The sequence below is a fragment of the Copadichromis virginalis genome, linkage group LG7 (assembly GCF_057382275.1).
Source record: "Copadichromis virginalis isolate Kocher_CV1m ecotype Utaka linkage group LG7, C_Virginalis_male_GT1.1, whole genome shotgun sequence".
NCBI classification, from domain to species: Eukaryota; Metazoa; Chordata; class Actinopteri; order Cichliformes; family Cichlidae; genus Copadichromis; species Copadichromis virginalis.
The window spans coordinates 53833043-53855684 of NC_140624.1; the positions used below are offsets into that span (position 1 = coordinate 53833043).

General features: G+C 38.8%; 2 protein-coding genes across 3 annotated transcripts; one reads left to right on the top strand and one right to left on the bottom strand.

Annotated features, from left to right (window-relative positions):
* The first annotated feature begins 12928 nt into the window (after positions 1–12928).
* Positions 12929–17380, top strand: tor1 (torsin family 1). Of its 2 annotated transcripts, none has more exons than XM_085464189.1 (5): positions 12929–13320; positions 14852–15117; positions 15208–15383; positions 15716–15843; positions 15924–17380. In XM_085464189.1, exons 1-5 carry the CDS (start codon positions 13122–13124, stop codon positions 16166–16168), a joined length of 1014 nt encoding a protein of 337 aa, XP_085320315.1. In that variant the 5' UTR covers positions 12929–13121; the 3' UTR covers positions 16169–17380. The 2 variants fall into 2 exon arrangements, with proteins under 2 accessions (XP_085320315.1, XP_085320317.1); XM_085464191.1 differs by lacking the exon at positions 12929–13320 and adding an exon at positions 13562–13885.
* Positions 17381–18754: 1374 nt separating this feature from the next.
* Positions 18755–22625, bottom strand: nsa2 (NSA2 ribosome biogenesis homolog (S. cerevisiae)). The gene is made up of 6 exons (XM_085464192.1): positions 22486–22625; positions 20097–20284; positions 19858–20008; positions 19541–19720; positions 19217–19409; positions 18755–19024 (listed from the first exon to the last, which is right to left on the bottom strand). Exons 1-6 carry the CDS (start codon positions 22486–22488, stop codon positions 18957–18959), a joined length of 783 nt encoding a protein of 260 aa, XP_085320318.1. The 5' UTR covers positions 22489–22625; the 3' UTR covers positions 18755–18956.
* Positions 22626–22642: the final 17 nt, after the last annotated feature.

Consider the following 22642-nt stretch of genomic DNA (forward strand, 5'->3'; position numbering starts at 1 on the left):
TCTGAGTAGAAGTAAGATTTAAAGACTGCTAAATATAATAACGACCCATGCCCCCCTCCCCCAAATCTTGCTCCTAGCCAAAGGAAAAATCTGAGGTTCCCACCTTTAACAATCCTCTGCAGGCCCATCTGTCTTTCTTAAGAGCCTGTCAGTCAGTGCTGTGGGATTTATCAGGTTGATAAATGGACCAGCTCTCACATGGAAAGGCGCCATCCGAGGCTACCGGTCATAAAGTGGCTTAACGTGATTTTGGATGTCACCATCAAACAGCTGCTTGTCTCCAAATTTGTTCACACTACTGCCTTAAAAAATTGATATTTGTTTGGTTTTCAATCCAAACTGGTTTTAATTGACCAGACAAGTTGTGCAGTCTGACAAATTCTATATTTGAATTACCAATAACAATAAAGAAGGAACTGCTGGCTTCCCTGAGATTTTTATTTTTTCTGGGGCAGTGAACACGTCGCTTTTCTGCCACACATGGCCAACGAAGATCTGGGTTAAAATTCAGTCTGCTTTTGTTCACAGACATTGCTTTTGTAAGGTTTAACAAAACCTGGATAAGACTGGGAAGAGGGGAAAAGGTCTGCACACTGCGTGGCTCCAGTTTATCTAAACATCCTTTAAAGGCAATGGGATCTTCTTCGGGCATATCTGACGACTGCAATAAAGACAAATTGTGTGTAGACCTTTTCCCCGCTTTGTAACTGCTATTTTCGGTCTTAAACCCAAACCTTTTTACGTGGATACACACAATATTTTGCTCTTTTTCAAAGGTTTGTGGTTCTGAAACTTGAAGTTGCTGTTTACCTGTTAAAGCAGAAGCTACAACCACAATTGCTTTGCTGCATATTTAAAACACATTATCAGTTAACATCTCACAGATGTGTTCACTCAAAATTTTGTGACTTGCCAGATGTGTTTGGATAAGGTTGAGCCGTTGTCTCTATATGAAGTGAATCCTTTGCACAAAAACATTCCTTTCTTCTGTGTATGCAGAATTTTTGTTTTTCCATGGATGGGGTGTGGGTGGCAGCACATCACTGCAGTGACCAGGGGCAAACAAACACACACTTGTACACATGGTGTCTGGCTATTGATCATCAGCCTGACTACTAGCAGCTCTTATCAGCGTGTTGGCCCGGCTTGGTCGGCTGTCTGCACTGGCTCACTTTCTCAGTTCAATCAGCTCTCTGTGTTTATCAGTTTGCGTGTGCATACTCTGTGTGTGGGAGAGTAAAGGAGGAGTCGAAGAGCAAAGGAGGGAGAGTAAGTAAATGAGTAGCGAGGTATAAAGGTTGCAGATGGCTTCAGCAACCTTTCGCTCTCCGTCTTTGTCGGGACACTTGAAGCAATGAAGTGTTATCTCACAGCTGAACTGCCTATTGAAGCTCCAAGTGTCCTTTCAAGGCTTTTAGCAGGAGAATAATGAACTATGTGTGTGGAGGTGCATCTGTTTCCTCTCTAGTTTTCCTACTTCATTTAATGCTTTTTTAAAATTGTTTTTTGTTATATCTTTCAAATACATGTTACACATTACTTAAAAAAAAAACTACATATATATATGAATTTGTAATTAGAATTTAAATCGACAAAATTCTAAAGTATTTTATATTTAATCAGTCACATAATGTTATAATTTTTCATTTGCATTTTGCTATTTTATTTGTATTTTTTATTTTTGCTAGCTCAGCCAGAGTTAAGCTGAAGACATCTTGGTTGGTGGTGTAAGATTAGCACATCAGGCCTCAGATGGTTACAGATTAACTGACTAAGGCAGCACTGATATAGTATGCAAACACTTACCTTTTAGCCCTTCTGGTAAACAAAGAGCAATATTTGTTTGGGGTTTTGTTTCTGGATGATCCTTCATGCTTTTGTGGGGCTCCGCTATCTCTCATGGGATATAGCTTCTCTTTAGCAGCTAATTGCGCTTTTATGTTCACCAGCTCCTCACTACATCTGTCTAGCGGTAGTGAGGCCAAAGAGCTACCTGCTAAATGAAAAGAGCATTGATACGAGTTGTGAAAGGAACAAAAACAGGAAAGAAGCCTATAGGAAATCACAGCCTGGTGATAACGCTGCAAGGACACTTTTTACAGGTTTAGGTTTATCAACACCAGTGTTGGGCAAGTTACTTTGAAAAGGTAATTAATTATAGTTACTAGTTACTTCTTCAAAAAAGTAACTGAGTTAGTAACTGAGTTACAATATTTTAAAAGTAATTAATTACTTGATAAGTAACTATTGTGTTACTTAAAAAAAAAACGTTTAACCCTCTGGGGTCCAGGGTATAATTGGCCATTTTTAACTACTTTGGATTTTCCCTCCACATTTTCCCTTTAAAAACTATTTACTTTGCCTTGTTTGGTTTCATCCTTTTCAGCACAACCTCACGTGTCTGAATTTATAGTTATGTTTTCATTTTGACATACTGTATTAACACAATTGATCTAAAATCAGAGTAGAAAAAAGTTATATTTTTTACTGTAGCAACCACAAACATGTTTAATGAATCATATTTCATACTTGTAACGCCGTTATTCCCATCACTGATCAACACTCACTGCAAACGCTCTATATTTAGCATTTAGGTAAACGCCAACAAGCTAACAGGCTCTTCAGCTAACACGCTAACAGACTGATATTTATGATGCTACTTTAGCTGCTGAAAGATATAGCAGGCATTTTGCCTCATCACAGAAATAGCACAGTCGTAACATGTATTGGATAACTACTGATATGAAACTCAGTCATCCTTAAGGTTATTCATTACACCTGAGCCTGTACTGACGTGGCAAGTCAATACAACTGCATAAAGCCCAAGTGTTGCTGATTATAATAGGAATGTAAATTTAGGCATAAACCAAAGTCTGGAAGTTAATCTCTATCATTAAGGATAGAGTTTAAATTTTTTAAAGGCTCAGTAAATATATTCCAGTACAGTCTGGATGTTAATGAAGCACAAGTGTTAGTGAAACAGACATCAAATTTTGTTAATTTGTTTTCATAGACAGGATTTGTGTTTTCTATTTTCAAGAAGACACAAAAAGGTTGCAGCACAGTTTTGTAGCAATCTGTCAAGTAGATTTTTTAATTTAAAGCAAGACTGTAAACCTTCCAGTGGCACTGAAGGAAGAGTCAGGAGCTCAGATCAGTTTGATTTATGATCTGGGCAAAATCTCACGATATACCACCCAGTAGCTGTATGTATATTTCAGCCTGCATCAAAGCTGTAGAATCACTGACTTGTCAGCCTAACAGTGTCATCACCAGAGACATGCCACCAGCATAAGTAACATAAAAATATTTCTGATGCTTCAAATATGTTTCCCACTGATGATAAACTTGAACATGGAAAAGGCTTCTTTGGTTAGGTGTACTCGCCAGTTCCTGCTGATGGAACAGGTGGGTGTAAAAACTAACCTCTTGCTTGTTTGTTTCTCACCACCACCCACCGTTGCTGCCTCAGTTCATTTATTTTCACTTTCCTCGTTTCATCCCTCACCTGCTCCGTGTGTGACAAGTTGTTTGCAAGCTTGTTTTACAGCTGGGAGTCACACATGGCAGCGATAGATTTCACTACTATTTCTGATCCGGTAGGACTTTGATGTTATTCAGTAGTACTGCAAGTTCTTACGTAAACAAGTGGAGATGACACACTCTGTATTGTGAGGAGATCGGTTGTGTACAGATTCTGCTCCGGCCGTTGTTGGACACCTGTTTGAATAGTGTGATCCAACAATTCAGTCTGTGTTTGTTTAGCTATTAGACCTGAAGGACGCTGACTCATTTACACACCAAAGCAAGCATAACTGAATAGACCAGTTACTCTGAAGGTGAAAACAGTCTTTTTGTTCTCAGCTGCCCTCTTGAAGCTCTGAGTTGTTAAGTTTGTATATATGAGCCTAAAGCTCCCAAAAGACTAGATTCATTAAAAGCAAATACATTTATCTGCTTTATCGTTCCTTGTCACATACTGTAGCGCTGAAACTTGCCATTGTTTATGTTTTATATGCTTCCAATGTCGTTCCTTGTGTTTTTCTAAGATGGTTATAGCGAAATGATTTATTCGGGCATTTAAAAAATAACAGCACCACCGTTCAGCTCCAGTGCTTCTGCAGATGTTAATGGAGTGAATTGATTGAACCCAGTTTTTAGAGCTGTGTACATCCTGGGATTCAAAGTGAGTAATTTTCTTCCTGTGTGTGATTTTTTTTTTTTAAATGAAGGTATGTAATGACCCTTAAATTGAGTTAGAAAGTTACATTTATTTCTTTCATTCTTAGTTTTGTTTCTCGTTGGTTTTCTCTTTGGTCGTTCCCATACACAGTTTACAGGTTTGTTTTAAAACGGTACTAAATTGATGCATGTAGCTCTCCATTCAACCAAGTATGTTTACATTTTTATCAGCTTATTAGTTCCTGGCAGGTTATCGGGCTCGTTTTCTACATTTGGTCTGTTGTAATCAGCTCCACTGATTACATCTATCCACAGAGGACCTTTCAACATGACACGGCCACATGTTTTTCACTATACTACACTTTACAAAATAAGATAAACAAACAAACAAAAACAAAACTATGTGGGTCGATGTAGATAAGATATATTTTATTTACCCATATTTTGTCATTTTAAAAAGAGCCTAGCAGAGGAGTACTATAGCTCAATATAATAGAAGACAGTATGATAGAAGGTAACAACTACTGTGAAATTGATGTACAAAATAAAGTAAAACAAGTAGAAATATAAATAAAAGAAACCACATCCACATTACAAGGAGCTGCTCAGCCATGGAAACCGATGCCTTATAAAGCATACAAAATGCATTGTTTAAAATATTTCACCTTTAGAACGATCCATTTATTTAAATTGTTTATTTTCCTTCTGCAGAGTCGCTTGTAATTTAGATTTTACACACGTTTTTTTCATCGCTAAGTGACTTTCCATGCACAACATCAGATAAATGCGTTCATTTGATTTTGCTGTTATTCATTAAAGCAAACAACCTTTTGTTCAGATTGTGTACCTCAATTCTTTTGTTCTCTATTACGGCAAAATGCAAACCATTTTTGTATGCATTTCGTTTTGTGTTGTCTTACTGGCTGATTTGTAAGTCTGAGCAACTAGCTATGCAAAATAAAAAAATTAAAAATGTAATATGTTATATAAATACAGACTCCTTCAAATAAATCTTTTGGTTACGTTTTTGATTGCTTAATTGACGGCCTTATTTGACGTTTGGTATTTGCATGAAGAAAAGAAAACACTAAAATGGACTGTTGTGTTGGACTGTTGGACTGTTGTGTTATAAAATGCATTTATGCTTTATGTGTGTAAGGTGTTTATTTTACACATATCAAAAATAAAACTAAGAAAGACATTTGGTGGTTTTACTGTTAAATTACATTAGCAAAGACTAACTAGCTCTTCCATCACTCCCTTTCCTTGATCTGAGAGTCCGGGTGCCAGGATCGTTCACCACCTGAAAGAGGAAGGCTGAGGCGGATGTTGGATATGAAATCACTTCCTGCTCGGGGTCTGAATATAGTCGTGATTCGGTAAAGAGAGGATGTTTACATATTGGGCTGCTGGCCTGACACAATAGGAACAGCTCAGAGCATCTTTGTGGCATGACGGCAAGCATTGTTGTGCAGAAATGTTCTTTCTCTCTCAGTCTCAGAGTAAAGTTCCACTTAGTCCTTATTGTCCTGCTGCATGCTGGGATATGTGTGTTCCTATTTTGCTAGGAAAAATGTAGCTTTCTGGAGGCTGATGCCTCAGAGGATGAACATTGCCTTTCACTATCTCTGTTTATCTACTTGTTGTGCGCCATGTTTGTCAGAATTTTTCCTTGAGGGTCGACTGTGAGAGGTTTTTGCTTATCTTTAGTGATGTTCGTATCTACGCCAGGATGAAGCTAATTTCGGTTTATCGTGAAATAATTATTCATTCATTGCAGCTTGAAAATATTTGCAAGCCAACAGAAAACCCAGCTCACTCCTGCAGGGATCCAGAGAATAATGTCACACATATGGTGCAGTAGTACAAGCCTGAGAGCAGGTGTTCCATGTTATCTGTGGAGAATTGACTCTGCTCTCCTGGCTCATTCACGTTTCTCTGTGAGCTGCTCAGTTTATATATGAACATGAAATGTGGACGGAAGAAGACACACACAGACACAGTTGGTTTGAGTTTGAGTGTTTTGGGTGATTTTTTTCCCATATTTTAATGTATCGAGGAAAGCAAAACAAGACCCCAGCAGGTGACTGCCATACATCACAGCACCAAGGCAAGAGATGTAATCTATAATAACAGTGATATTAGCATCAGCAAAGGAAGATGTCATGTTAGGTCATTTGATGTTTGCTTTTTTTAAATTTTTATTTCTTTTTTTTTTAATTTTTAACTATGTTGTCTGAACCTCTGAAAACATTACAATGTCAAATCTTAAGTAGGTCGACCACTGAAACCAGTGGTTTTAACTGTTAAAAAACCCTCAATCCAATTACTCTCTTTCATTTAGTCTACTTGCTAAAAATGTTCATATTTCATAATTCATTCTTAAAACTGATAATAAAGTGCACTTTCAGTAATGCTTAAGTTTTTCACATTAAGGAAATCTAATGTCATTACTGCCGTAAATCACCAAAACTATCTTTTCAAACCATCTTTTCATGTATTTCACATTAGTGTGGACCACTGTGAAGTAAAAGACAAAAAACAAACAGGAGATCCTCGGTTATTTAATGTTTTATCTATCGACAAAGGAGGACATTTTCTGTAATGTCTGTCTCTGTAGGTTGTAAAGTGACGATGACTCAAACTCTTTTGGCAACCAATCTCGTGATGCAATCTATTCTTAAAGATTTAAACGTTACACTTCCTGCTGTAAAATGCACTCACTAATCACCTAATGCTAGCCTGGCTGTGGAGGCCTGTCATGTTCAAGAAAACAGTTTGAGATGATTTGAGCTTTTTGATATAGTGTGTTAGCCTGCTGGAAGGACCCATCAGAAGATGGGTACTCCGTGGTCATAAAGGGATACAAAAACACTACTGATTAATTGTAGTGTTTAAACAGTTTCCAGCTTGTACTAGAGGGCCGGAAATGTGTCATAAGAATATCCCCCCATACCATTATGGTATTAGTTTAGCAGGATGGAGCCATGCTTTCATGTTGTTTATGCCAAATTCTCACCGTACTGTCCAAATGTTAAAGCAGAAAGTAATTGATCAGTAGTAGCTCATCAGACCAGGCAACATTTTTCCATTCTTCTAGTGGCTCAAGAGTTGGGAGTTCGCCTTGTAATCGGAAGGTTGCCGGTTCGAGCCCCGGCTCCGACAGTCTCGATCGTTGTGTCCTTGGGCAAAACACTTTACCCGTTGCCTACTGGTGGTGGTCAGAGGGCCCGGTGGTGCCAGTGTCCGGCAGCCTCGCCTCTGCCATTACGCCCCAGGGTGGCTGTGGCTACAATGTAGCTTGCCATCACGTGTGTGTGAATGGGTGGATGACTGGATATGTAAAGCGCTTTGGGGTCCTTAGGGACTAGTAAAGCGCTATATAAATACAGGCCATTTAGTGCTCATCTTCTGTTAGTCTTTGAGAGTTGTAGCCTCAGTTTAAGCTAACGGTTTGACAGTTTGGTGTTTGACATCCTTGGCATATACTGTGAATACTGTCTGTCAACTTTTAAAAATCCAGTTTTATCCCTTGCAATACACCCATCAAATCTGATGCAATTTTTATTCTTAGCATTCTGATCATAACATAAAACGCAAGTATCTACAATCTGTGCACAGAGTTTGTGTGGCTTAGATTTTTGACTTTTGGCTTATTCTACACTGTTTGCCCATTTTACTTACCAAATTCATCACTGTGTTAAAACTAAATTCAGCTCCCTAAGTAAGGATTAATCGTATTCTTCTAAATTTATTTATTATTTTTGAGATCAGGGTGGATAATCTCAATTTATTTTAAGAGCAAGCAGTGCCATTAATCTTTCCAATAGTAGTGAGTAGAGGTCAGGATCAAGGTATTTGTGCCGGTCCAGGAAAAAGCAGCAAACCCTGCAACAGCACACTAGGAATGAGGAATGTTTAGCCTGTAGAGGGAGCTGTAATCTACACAAACTCTCACATACAAGTCTCCAGATAAGCATGTAGCTGATCATTGGTGAGCTGCCTGTCCTGCAGCACCACCATCAGGTGGAAGAAACTGCAAAGAGGCAGTCTGCACTCTTTTCAGCATATCATCGATCAGTTTTGTGGAAATTATTTGAAAGAGATGTTTTAATAAATGCTTTGGCATCACCAGCAATACAAAATGCAATCCTTCTGAGGATTTTACTTACAATTTAGCCAAAAAGCATGTTCATTAAATTGCATTTTTCCTTGATTAATCAACAAAAACAGATGATGTTGTTTAGCTCTGAGCTCTCATGTAGAACACATTGGCAATCAAAATGTGTTACACAGACTTTTAAAATAAACTGTTCTACTTTTGAGTGGATTTATTCCAGTGTCTGATTATCATGATGCAATAAATGCGGCTCTAAGTGCCCACTACGCGTGACTCATTTTTTTGGTATTGCAGATCCCATGTCTATTTTTGTTTCCCCTTCTGTTTCTCCTCTAGTTTCCATTATCACACACTGCAACATGAAAGCGGTGAACCCCTCGTGGTGGCGGTAAGCCTGATTTTCTCACTGTTCACTTCACAAGAATTTGCTTTCAGCCGGGTTCGATTCTTTAAGTTCAGCCACAGCTATCGCTGTGAGGGGGGTTAAGGCGAGGGTTAGATGAGGTGAAAAGAGAGGGGAGTGGGGGGTCAGTGTGAGGTTGCAGTAGTGCTATTTACAGTGGGATTAGAGGTTGACCCGTCTCCTCTGTTCTTCCCTCTGAAGCTCTGATGCTTTGGGGGACAGAACAACAGCACCCATGAGAAACTGGTGGGAATAAAAGAGGAGAAAGGACTTCTAATCTGTTACTAACTGGTAACAGCAAAGTTATTTTAAAACTAGTCATATATTTTTACTCTGCAAAGTTATTCTTTCTCACTTGATGGCTGTTGAGAAGGTGCCCGATTTGTCAAGCGCTGGAGTCAGTGAGGGGAAATCCTGTAGCACAGCAAACATAATGAATACAGTCATAGTTAAAGAAGCCCTATCTAAACTTGATAAAGTGCTCTCAACCCACCTCCACCAAGGCCAGTGTGCTATTACTTTTAAAAGCATCTTAATCTAAATAGATTTGTTCAATGGAAGTAGCACAGGTTAACCTCTGGTTAATTTAGCTTGTTTAGCAATTGTTGCAGTATTAGGAGCACATTTATATCAATTTATGAAAGGCAGCCCTCTCACAGTTGACTACCTTGAAGGACGTTTGCAGCTGATCTGCAGAATCAGGGAACTCTTAGTGTTTCCTGTCAAGTTAATTGATAAAAACAAGGAAAGCAGCACAAATATATCGTTGTTACATGTTAATTTTCCAGCTGTTGTGCTGGTAAACACAAATGATCTATCCACCATAAATCCCACGTGTGGTCCAACTAGACCCCACAGTGGAGCTAGTCCTGGTTTTGCTGGTTAGTTTAACTTTTTGGGATAATTATATCATTTCTTTCTATTTTTGCCTATGCATGCACATCCCACAGTGGATTTTAAGTCATATTTTAAAATTTGTCTTAAACCAGTAAATAATTTTAGATTCAAAGGGTTTTACAGAGGTATTGCATTTACTGTTTGGGAGTTCCACTCGAAATGACGTAACTGCAGAGCTGCTTGACAGGCAGCTTCAAGGCCACGCAGGGTCTGTTTTCTCAATATTTCATCACAAGCAGATAACAGATCTGGAGAAAGATGTGGAGGTGAATCCAATTGTCAAACTGGAGGCTATCGTTCTGCTTATTTATTTATTTTTTCATCTGTTCATTATTATAAATACCCTTAATCAGTTATGTTTGCACATCTGAAAGCTGCAATAACAATAACGATTGTTAATATACCAGCAGAGTAAAAACATATTGTGACCATTTTAAAATTAAGCTGCAAAAAATGATCCAGGTTACACTCTTCCCAATCAGGCCTTGCACTAGTTGTCTTAACGTGCTAAAAAAAGTTTGTGTCAAGCTGAGGCAGGAGGCGACCTTATAGGACATGAAATTTACATTATCTGCACATTATTTAAGCAGGTAAAATCACATCACATAGTCATCACAATGCAGAAATACCAAGAATGGAATAGTGGCAAATATATGTTAGAATATATGTTTATATGATAGGAAAAAAACCCAGTAATGGTGGAAAATAGCTAGTTCACTCATGAATTTCACTTTATGTTATGACATCTAGACACATTTTTGAGACATTTAAAGATGATAAAATGGTTAGGGCTAGGAAGCACCCTAACTGTGGTCTATCTTTAGCAAGATTTGAATTCATAATTTAAGCCCATAAACATGTCCTTCTTTGCTTTGTGATTTGAGGAAACACAACATCAGGAGAAGGAAACTAAACTGACTGCTTGGAAGACGAAAAGACAAACGACTGACAGGGAAGGACAGATGAAAGTATGCAGAACAGGGGCACAGAGGTAATCCAGAACTGAGAAACAGAATAAAAGTGTAGGATATGAGAGAGAGAGAGAGAGAGAGAGAGAGAGAGAGAGGACAACGAGAGGTGTAAAAAAAAGAAAAAAGAAAACCACATTTTCCTTAAATTTCCAGAGACTTAGCTTAACTTAAAAAAAAAAAAGAAAAGCTAAAACAACATGTTGAGTGTTTTTGTTCCAGCTTCTACTGTTCTTACCGGCTATTACGAGGTCCCTGTCAGTGTAAGTGATGGTGGAGAAAATCCACAGAGCTGTAATGCAAATAAGAAACTGGAAAACTAAATCTGGAAAACAACTGGCTTTAAAGTTTCATGATACGTTGTTGATTTGACCAAGTCAAAGCAGTGATGCCTCACACTGGTTTAGGATAAACTTTGAAATGGATATTTACACAGAGTGAAAGTTGCTTATATAAACTTTTATTAAAATGGATCTGGAAACCCATCTTTTAACATTTAATGTGAAGACGTGGCATCAAATTCCTTATCTTTCTGTAGTTCACTGCTCTTCCTGCTCCCAGAATAGCTAACAAGCCAATCTAAACATCTATTTAAGCAACATAATTTATATAGATAGAATCATTATTTACAGCAGAAAAAAATACTTAACTTTATTGAACATTGTCTTTCTCTCCCAGGTCCTTGTTAATAAATTATTTAATATTTATTCTATTTTGAGTGTTAATTTCTTGAAGGAAGAATATGTTGGTTTAAAAGACCCATTTCCTACTTAAAAGGAGTAGAACTGGCAACAATCCTTACTGATGAACTAACCCTAGACAGAGATGTAATTGATTGTCTTACCATTATTTGGGCTTTTATTTGAAATATGATCAGTTTATTTTAATGAAAAGGCCAGATAGGTTTAAATTTGTTGTAATTAGACCATTACATAGTCAACCTTTGTTTGATTCAGATGCCTTAGATGGTCATAGACCAATTTCTCACCTTTTTTTAATTGCAAAAATTCACGAGTTGTTTTGAAACAGCTTTGCGATCACATCAATGGTTTATTTGAAGACTTCCAGCCACAGTTTAACATTCTAATTACACGACTGCCTTAACACTACATTAAATTGATTAATAGACTCAACTGGCCTATCTCAAATTCTAAATGAGCCCACCCATCATCTTAATCACACTCTCAGTCTTGTCATGACACATGGTAGAGAAATGGAAATCCTTCCTTTGTCTAAGAATTTCTTAATAACCTATTATCAGACTTTTCTGAAAACTGTGTGAGATGCTTCTAGTTCATCCAAGACACCACAGCCAGAGCGCTACCCATGACTATCCAGACACTGTTTTTTTATAAGATTGTATTTAAAACTTTCTTTTTCCATAAAGTTTTTAGTCAGGGTAGATTAGGTGACCCCTCCTTTAGTTATGTCAGATGCTGTTAAACTGTCTTCTCTCTCCTATAGTTTGTTTTTTTATTTCTATGCTCTTCTTTTTCTCCTGCCAGTCTGATCACCACGGTAGTGTGCAGATACTACCATGGTGATCAGACTGGCACTGGAGTGCAGATAGATGCTGAGTGCTCAGCTCTTTGAGGATCAGGATCAAAAAGACATCAGACCACCTTCTTCCTTAGGTCCACCTGAGGCCTTTGTTTCATTATAGCAGAACCAGAGCTGTCATATTTATACAATTAAAAATAAATATCAGTGCAAAGATTGTTGTATTGTTTCTTTTTTATTTATGTAAAATGTTATATTACGTATACATGAATAGCTTACAATTCATTTTGTAAGTGCCAGAATTAGTAAAAAAAAGAAAAAAAAAGAGTTTGGATGTTAAACAGATGTTTTACTGGACAAATGGCTCCGTCAGAAGTTCAGTGAATTTTGCAATAATTTTGAATGGTCTTTCAAAACTGTCATATCCTGATTTAGTCTGCAGCTGAGGTCAGTGATTTTCCTCCATAACTGTTATGCTGTGGGAAATGTTTGTGTTTGGCAATGCTCTCCACCAAAAGACCAGCTTCACAATACACAAGACAACAAAACAATATATAGTATATATAAAATATGGCGGCCTCTCCTTGGTACCAAAACTATCCTGATTTTTGACAAGTCCAATGTGACCTGGGGATATTTGGCTTACTGTAACATATTGTAAATAAAGACCTAATGTGAAACCATGGAGGAGCTTTATGAGCACAATTCCAAAGACCACATAGTGTGGAAGAATATTGTAAAACACAAATATTTAAAATTAAAAAAAAAAAAAGAAAAAAAGAAAGAAAAAAAAACAAAAGGAGTGCACGTCCCTGCAGGAGTCACTGACTGCAACATCCGGACCTGGGAGAGGCAGACGTCACGCGCGAATTGTCAATCCTGCCGAAAATAGATAAGGAGAAGAAGACGCAACCTCACCTTTGGACCCATGACAACCGCAGCGCCACCTTCGCCAGCTCACTGTATCGAGTTCACTCACTCCGCTCACAGGCTCCCTGCTTTTGTTTTTTTTTTCCTACTCTGTTTTATGAAGCGGTGACATTTGTGAGAAATGAAGCCGAGTACGCGGCACATCCTGCTGCTGTGGATGCTGGTGTGCTCCGGCACGACGCAGGCGATAGAGCCCATTAGCACCACCATAGCTGTCGGCATGGCTGCGGCTCTCACCGGGATTTTAGCTAGGTATCAGAACATTTTTTACTATTTCCACGAGTGCTGCCGACCAGAGTGGATTTCTTTCAACAAGACAGGTAGCATACCCACCAAACACCCCTGAACCTATTCTGAACTGCACACAAACAACACCCCAACTGTCGCTAACTGCCGCTTTAACGTTAGCTGAGCGGGGGATGTGCTACATGATAAGCTAGCGATACGACTAGTTTATTGGTATAAACATGTATAGTGCTTTTCTCTTCTTTTCTTGTCTTTTTGCATCTTTAAACTTGATAAACATTTTTTTTGCCTGCTGAGCGTAGAGCGACGCATTTGTCACGTGTTCGTGACGAATAAGGAAGTTCTGCGTTGTAGAGCAAGAAGCTAGTTGGTTTACATGTTTAGCGCGGTATCACCGTGGTGCTATGACTATTTTGCCACAGAAAACGACTCATATCCGAAATTAGTTAGTTTTAACGATGAGAGCGAGACACGTATATGTTCTTTTGCATATTTTTTTGACTGTCGGCGTGCTAGTTAAAGCATTTGATCCGATCACAACAACAGTGGTTATCGGTATAGGCGCGACTCTAGGGCGGACTATCTACAATTACTTTCGCGAAAGCTGCGATTCCAAATGGATCGCCTTCAATGCGACAGGTGAGCAGGTGCCCCGTGCAGTGTAAACATAATAGCTCTGTGCACATGGTTTGTTTGACCTCGATTAAAAGTGCAGGCAGCTGTAACGTTAATTAGTTACGTTATCGTACGGCGCCGACGTTACAGTGCTATCGGTGTGGCTTATTTTAACCCTCGAAACTGAAAGCTAACTATCAGAGTAAAAGACTTTTAGATCACCTTTCAGCAGTGAACATTATGTAGACCCATCGGGTAACCTGATCTAAGCCAAAGACCGCCACTGCTGCCTCTTTAAATGTGAAAGGACTGAAGGAGCTCACTGTAGATGTGTATAAATGTGCTGTGAATGTTTACATTAACTTTTTATCAGCCTGTAAAATGATGGAAATGTTTGCTTATGTTTGACACCACTGTTCTAGGTAGTCTTAACTGCTCATCTCGTCTCCGTGCAGTGTATGATTAAGAGGGTGTTCTAAATGAAGTTCTTCTAAAAGGCACGATGTTAGCCTTTTTTTTTTATCCTCCAAGCTGGTCAGCTTGAGGATCTGGGAGCAGCTTAAAGTACTTTGGTCACATGAACCATAAACCTAGTTGCAGCTGGAGTTTGATTCAGATCTTTTATGGCCATAATACAAATTTAATTATCCATCCGCCTTCACAGATTATCCAATGGAGAATTGGAGGTTACCCAAGCTGTCAGTGCACTTAATAAATTTTTTTTAAAGTATTTATTCAAATTTTTATCCATTCTATTTTTTAACCATTTGATCAGTTACTCTTTCTTGCACACAAAGTTTGTACTGTCCTGTCAGGTACTTGTTGATATATCTTTCCACTAACTACATGAACATATGAACTTATAAATGGTTTATGATAATGAAGAAGGTGAGACTTTTAGCAGCCCTACTGCTGTGGCTAAGGAATGCAAGAAAATAGTTTTAGACTCATACATTTAGCCGTTAATTCCTTTGACATTCTGCTGTGTAGGTCTCCGAAATGACCTGGATACCAAACTCTTTGGGCAGCACATCGCTTCACGCATCCTCTTAAAAGCTGTGAGTGGATTCATGAGCAATGAGAACCCGAAGAAGCCCCTGGTGCTCTCCCTGCACGGATGGACGGGCACAGGGAAGAACTTTGTCAGTAAGCTGATTGCTGAAAACATTTACAAGGAGGGAATGGACAGCAGCTTCGTTCATGTGTTCACATCCACACTTCACTTTCCACATCAAAGTCAAAGTGCATGCTATAAGGTACGGAGAGCCACGCATTTAGCTTTTGATTGAAACCCAGTGGTCTTGCTCTGTTTGGTCCGATTTATTCTGCTGCCTCTCTCTCCTCAGTCTCAGTTACAGCAGTGGATCAAAGGCAACGTCACAAACTGCGAACGCTCCATGTTCATTTTTGACGAGATGGATAAGATGCATCCCGGCTTGATCGACAGCATCAAGCCCTACCTGGACTACTATGTCAAGCTGGACGGAGTTTCTTACCGCAAATCAATCTTCATCTTTCTCAGGTGAAAAGCTGAATGCATTTCCACAGGACTAAGTCACTTTAAGCAGGTTCTGTATCTGTGTGGGTGTTGCACAGTGCATGTGAACAGCAATGCTCCTACTCCTCAAAAACACATTTGGAAAGAGGTTTCTGAGATGGTAATGGCTAATGGGCTCTTATTGTTGTTATTAAATCAACTGAATATGAGCAGTGCTGTCCACAAAAAAAAAATCCCTAGCAGTATAAGGAGTGTGCTATACTTATTCTCAACAATGACGTAAATAAAGGTATAAAGGCTGTGAGTGATAACAGACAGTTGAACGCTAAATCTTATGTTTCTAATCTTTGTCATAGCAATGCTGGAGGGGAGAGCATTATACAGACGGCGTTAGATTTTTGGAAACAAGGGCGAGATCGAGAAGAGATTGAGCTCAAAGACCTGGAAACATCGCTCTCTCTGTCAGTGTTCAACAACAACCAAAGTGAGTGTAAACGACACTAATATTTCTGCCTTTATCCTTTATAAATGAGTAACTGCTCCACATGGAAATCTTTGTTCCAGGTGGCTTTTATCGTACGAATTTGATAGACAAGAACCTGGTGGACTTCTTCGTCCCTTTCTTGCCTCTGGAGTACCGACACGTCGTCCAGTGCGCCATGGCCGAGATGAAAGCCAGAGACATCAAGCCAAACCAGGACGTGGCAGACATGGTGGCCAGAGATTTAGTGTATTTCCCCAAATCGGAGAGGGTTTTCTCTGTGAAAGGCTGCAAGACGATAGAGAGCAAGCTGGACTACTACACATAATGTCAGCATCTGATGGATGCCGGGCTTGGTCACTATGTGCACTTTTTTTTCCCCTGAGGAAAACACTCAGCCAAAAGACTAAAGAGCTGACTCAAGAGGTCTTTGTGACGGTTTCTGTGTCTGGCCTTGTGGTCATGGAGATTATATCAGGAGGCCTTCTGTAGTGTTACATGTCACTCGCACTGAATGAAGGGCTGATGAAGAGCGCAGTGCCAGCTGAATGAAACATTAATAAGAATGAAATACTTTCCATTGCAACTGATCAAGGAGCTTGATGTCTGCTTTTATGTCGCAAGAATCTCAAAGAGAGATTTTCCTGAGAGCTTCTTGGTTATTAAGGGTGTCCTTCAGTCAGTGAAACTGTCACTGTGGTGCATTTGTTTTTATGAATGTGTAATGCATCCATATAGATTACTGGAAAACACCTGCCTTACTACTTAATTTTAAATTAGGTTTGTTTTTGTTTTTTTTACCCACTGGTCCACTGTACATGTAATTAAGTCAAGGGAGGACTTTGTAGGTGAGATCATCACAGTGAAGCTGTTATAGAAAAGGATTACTGTGCAGTCCAAAAAGTAATGACGCAGAATAGTTTTACATGTGTCATATTAAAATTAACATTTGCAAAACATGTGTGCTACTGTTAATGTCTTAAATTAGCTTCATGTGATTCATTGCAAATATATTATATATGATAATATATTATGAATGTTTGTAATGCATGAATATAATCTCACTTGAAAGGACACCACAGACTTCTCTTTTTTTTTTTTTTTTTTTTGCATCACTGGAGCTGCAATTGGGCCCTGCGTAAACTCAGGATTTTTATTACTATTGTTTTGGGTTTTTTTGATAATTCAAAAATGTGGTTGTATGTGACTGGTTATCTTATTTTGATTTAAAGAAAGTAAAAAATGATTCCCCTCATAGCACAATACTGTCTGGGAAAGATGAAAGGAAGAGCATGAGAGCATACACTTGTGTTATCGTGACACTTTCCACAGGAGGAAATGATCTGCTAGTTCCCCCAAATCTGACACTTTATTGGGTTTTGAAAGCATTTCAAGGATCTTTTTCATATTCTGCACAGCTGTTTATGGCTTCCTCTCACTCTGAGATAATTGGTGCTTATGGAAACTTACCTTACCAAGCTTCTTGGCTGCAAACACCACCAGAGTAGCAATGCACAAATAAAATATCCAGTTTTCTTTGTGGGACTGTTTTGTTTTTCCACATTTGGTTAGAACATAGGCACATAGCAGGACACAGTGGTATACAGATTGTATAAGGAGTATCTGAAAGCAATGCGGAAACCAATTAAAATAGCTAAATGTTAATTGTTACAGTACTCGTTATTAAAAAAGAAAAAATGTTAGTGGTTAAGCCGTCTACTTGCAAGGTCTTTATGAAGTCGTCATTCCTTAATGAAAGTGGTTTGACTTTTTAAAGCAGGGGGTCTAAGCCATGAGTTGCATAATAATCAAACAACTTGCAAAACCTGACTGTGCAAAGTCTAAATGAGTGAACCTGTCTGAGTGAAGAGGAGCGTAACTTGATATACATTCAAGTACGACCTTGCTCTTGTGCCAATATAAAGTCTAGTAAAATGTGAAGCTAAAAACACATTACAGAGCAAAAATCATTGTTTTATTGAAAGAATTAAGCACTGCAAAAGTAAAGTGTGATGTCAACAGTTTGAGGAATATTAACTAAGCTTTATGATGCATATGTGCAACTTTATATTGCAACAGACAAAATTTCAGAGTTCAAAGTATATGTGTCCCATTTCGTGTACTAGAGACAGACTAATAGTGAGTTTTGAAATTAATCTTTATTTATGGGCATTTTAATTCAGGATAAAACAGTATAGTTTGATTTATCTGAGAATAAAGTTGAAATGTGGAGATTAACAGTGTTAAAGTCAAACAACTTTATTCTCAAAATACAATTTTGGGTTCTTATCTCAGTCTCTACACCACCACAACAGGTTTGTAAATCAGTCGCCTTTAACTTAAATTCAAGGGATTTTACAGAAGTATTGCTGTTCTAGAATTTCAGCCATTTTTCTACAAGGTCTCTCATTTCCAGAGGCCCAAAAGCAACTGGACAACTGACTGACAGGCAGTTTCATATTCCGGTAAAGCCTGTCCCTTTGTTTGATATTTATGGAATTGATTCTATACACTGAATTTGCATTTGGCATCTTCTAGCTGGAGCTCTCAATATGAGGTCCAAAGAGATGTTAATGCAAAAGAAGGACGTCCTCATGTTTCTATGCTTTTCAACAGCAAAGGGATCCTGTTGCTAGTGCTTAATTATTATCTACCATACACTGCTGTAAACTAAGCAGTTTGTAAGACGTTAAAGCGTCATGAACACATAGCACTCATATGTCTGATTATAGCTGTGATCTGGCTTTATGTAACAGCCCGTCAGGATCCCACACAGTCCTCCTTTGTTGAACACAGTATCTGAACCCTCAATATTATCAGCAACAACCAGTATCCCTGTTTACGCAGTGGAAAACATCATGACTACTTTACTATTTTTTATGTGTGCACACAAGTATGCAAGAGTCAAAAAGGATCTGGTGTCATTTCAAGTTTATTTATTAAATTTCACACAGTAATTGCCACACTTTTTCCCCTCAGAGTGTCCTTTTTGTTACAAACAATGTTACCAAGCTCAGCACCAAAATCTTCATGAGTCTGCAGATTTCATTGCTTGTTGCAAATTTAGGTGGATACACAACAGCTACCAGGCACGGTCAGAAGGCAGGTCCAAAGTCTTATACCAGCAGAACTGCATTAATGCAGCCGTCGTTCTCTGGGTTATTTGTCACCTGAGCATATTTACCTAAGGAGTGAAATAGATGACATTTAAATATTTAGCATTTGTAGCCTGAAATACAGTAAATATACACACCGCTGCACTCATCCAAGAATATGTAACCATTTGTCAACACTGATATTTTGTCATCATTTACCAAGACTGGTGAGTGATCGGACTGTTGCAGCACATGTAAATGAGCTGAGTTTAAAGACTCACCCCAGATAACTTTTCCTCCTTGTGTTACCAGGCCCAGCTCACTGACATTGACTTCTATAACTGTTCCTTTTGTGATGACTCCTAGAGAGGTGTAGAGGGGTGAGGAAGGGTTCTTCTTCACTCCCAGGATCGGAAGACAGAATGTTGCTTTCAGCTCTGGGTGTGTGACGTGAGCCTTCTTAAATCTCAAACCCTGAAAACAGAACAGAAAAATGGCAATAAACAATGAGCATGTGAAAGAAAGGTGTTTCCGATAATTTCAAGTGCAGAATATAACGTGTAACACGTGCAAACATTTCAGTCTGTCATCTGCTTCCATCTTACCGTCGGTCTGATGAAACGTTCATACTTTGGAGGTTTACGGGTAAAGCCGTCGCCCACAAAGCAAACTTTTGTGACCATCCTCTTCCAGGCTTTCTTTTGTCTCTTTCCGGTTCTGATAACTTTAAGCACCTCTGTCTCTCCTTGTGCGCGCACCTTGGGCAGAGGCACTTCCCATTTGCCCTACAGAAACGAATCAAGGTGGAGTTTACAAACAGTGACAATATTTCCACACATCACACATCGCAAAATGAAAGATGGCCCTGAAAAAACAAACTAGAAAAGCTGCAGCTTATGAGCAGATATTTGCCGACACTTACGGCCTTCTCTTTCCTCTTCTGTTTGATCATGTTGGAGAGAACTTTGGCACGAGACTGTCCCTCTCTGTCCAGCAGGTAGGCTGGCACTGCTCCCTCGGGGGTCTTATCATCGTTCTTCTGCTTCGTCTTTCTCTGTTCGTGCATTTTGATGCTGCAAAGACACATTAGATATTTGGATGTTTATGGAAGTTGTATTTTTGTGTTTTGTATTTGACTTTCTTTTTTTTTTTTAAACTCACGTCTTCTTCATCTGGATCTTCTCTGCGTGTCTCTGTTTGTGGTACAGTTTGGCCTTCAAACCTATCATCTTCTTGGCTTTGTGAGACCGCTCGTGGGCCTCACGGCTCTCCTTCTTCCTTTTCCTTTCATGGTGATCCAAACGGTAGCCGTGCCGCTTGCGGTGTAACTCAATGTGCTCGTTCTGGGGCTACAAGAGAAACAAAACAATCATGAAAATCAATTGAACCCAATTAAAACATATAATAAGAGCATGGCTTCTCTTTGCAATTTCAAGTAAAATCTACTGCACAGGATTCAGCACACTGTCGCTCCAGCACTACTGATAACAGCCTGTTCAGTAGGGCTGCCACAAACGATTATTTTGATAGTCGACTAGTCACCGATTATTTTTGCGATTAGTCGACTAATCAGATCATCCATTGGACATACAGCTTATTGCACCAGCAGCATCTGCTCTTATATAACTACTTTAAGGTATGTGCTAACTAAAAATAAAGACAAGATGATAGTTTATTAAATTTTAATGAAATCTGCAGATTGTTGTGGTTTAATAAACTCCTTGCTATCTAAAATATAACAGGACACCGGAGTAAATTCTTGAGCATCTCACACTTCTGATAATCAGCTGTCTGCTTGACGTTTATTCAGCTGTGTAAAAACTTTAATCTCAGCCAAACTGATTTACTCAGGAACAAATAAAATACTAAAAAAAAGCCAAACAATAACATTTTGAAGTTATCTAAGTGACTTATATATATATTTAACCTGAGTAGCGAAAGACGGCGGTGGGTTTGAAAACGATTTGCCGGGAGTCCGGTGTTCTCACGGCTCTAGTTAGCCTAGCCTAGCCTCCGGCTAGCTATCGAGCTAGTGGGTAACAGACGTCTCTGAAAACGTCGGAGCACTTTTGAAAATATGTGGTGTCTTGATAAACTGAGCAGATATTTGAGGTTTACACAGCTACATTCTCGCCTGAAAATATGTTAAACATTTATTTTGTGACCCAGAAAGAATAATAAGAGTAAAACCAACTAGCTGCCACCATTGTTGGAAACTGAGCTGGGCCGCGCTATGAATTCTGGGACACAGCTTCTTCTTCTTCGGGGTTTAACGGCAGTTGGCATCCTTGTACATGCAGTGCTGCCATCTTCTGTTTCAGTCTGTTATTACACTCTTAAATCCTGCTACTTATTCCTGCGTCTTTCAGGATCTTACAAAGCTTCAAACAACACGTCGACTATTAAATCAGTCGTCGACGATTTTGATAGTCGACGTAATCGTGACTAGTCGACTAATCGTGGCAGCCCTACTGTTCAGTGATTTAACTCCACAACCGTCGAATTCTAAAAAAAATAATAAAAATCTATAAAGAGTACCAGAGGCTGTGAAGCAGGCACATCTGAATTTACTGCTGAGCTATACGAGTTTCTCAATGAAAGCAGATCAGTCTGGTGGTATTTCTACAGCTCTCTGAACCACCCCACCAAAAATGAGATGTAGAAAGCACGAGGTTAGCAACAAAACAACAACAAAAATAAATAGGTCAGCACATATTGTCAAAATGAGTGTGTGTTTTCACAGATTCTTATTAAAGGGCAGCAGGCTGGAGATGTTGTCCCACACACCTCTGATCATGGAGGTCAACAATATTTTTCTGATTCAAAATTCATGATTTAAATAAGTTGTAAACAGCTGGTTCAGATGGCAGAAACAGAAATGCCAACAAAAATTCAAACCTTAATGGTTTCATCACAACACAAACGTTTCATTTAACTTAAACCTCCAAAACACTACGTTGGGCTGTGAAGTTATTTAATTTACATTAAGAAGCTTAGATCTACTTGAAATTTAATGAAATATGTTCATCAAATATTATATCAAAGAAAAGGGCCAGAAGGGTAAAAAAACAGAAAAAAAACCTTGTAACTGATTGTTTACATGTAACGTTTACTCATTAAAGGCTAAATTATGAATTTGTTTTACACAAAACAGGCAGGTTTGTCCAGATGTAAAAAGACAAGGGGAGATTATTTCAACACAGAAACGCATGAGGTATGACAGTTCAAATGAACTTCAGTCAGCTTCACTGTCTAAAATATAAAAGCTCTACAAAAGCAGAGCGAAATGTTCTTTAGCTTCACCTAACATAGCTCTTCCACAGATAAATACCCGAAAATATTCTTAATTTTAACATTAGAGGGAATATAACGCACTCGGTTAAGTAGTATCAAAATGTTTTGACACGGTAAGAATCACAGTGCTGTTCAGAGCAGCGGAGCGCGTCACTCAGCCACATGTAATCCAAAGCTAACGCTAGCACGACATGCTAACGCGTTAAACTCCCTGATAAAAGCCAATTTGTGTATTTTAAACGATTTGATTTCTTACCATTTTGTGTGCGCGGAGTTACGTGTTACGATAAGCGTGTCGTAGAAACTAACAGTTGGTAAAGACGCAAAGTTTCGGTGTTTTTTTGCTTCAGGCTGGGGTCCTTCTGATGTTGTTTTCCCCGGAGCCGATACTTAGAGGAAGGACGTCATCGTTC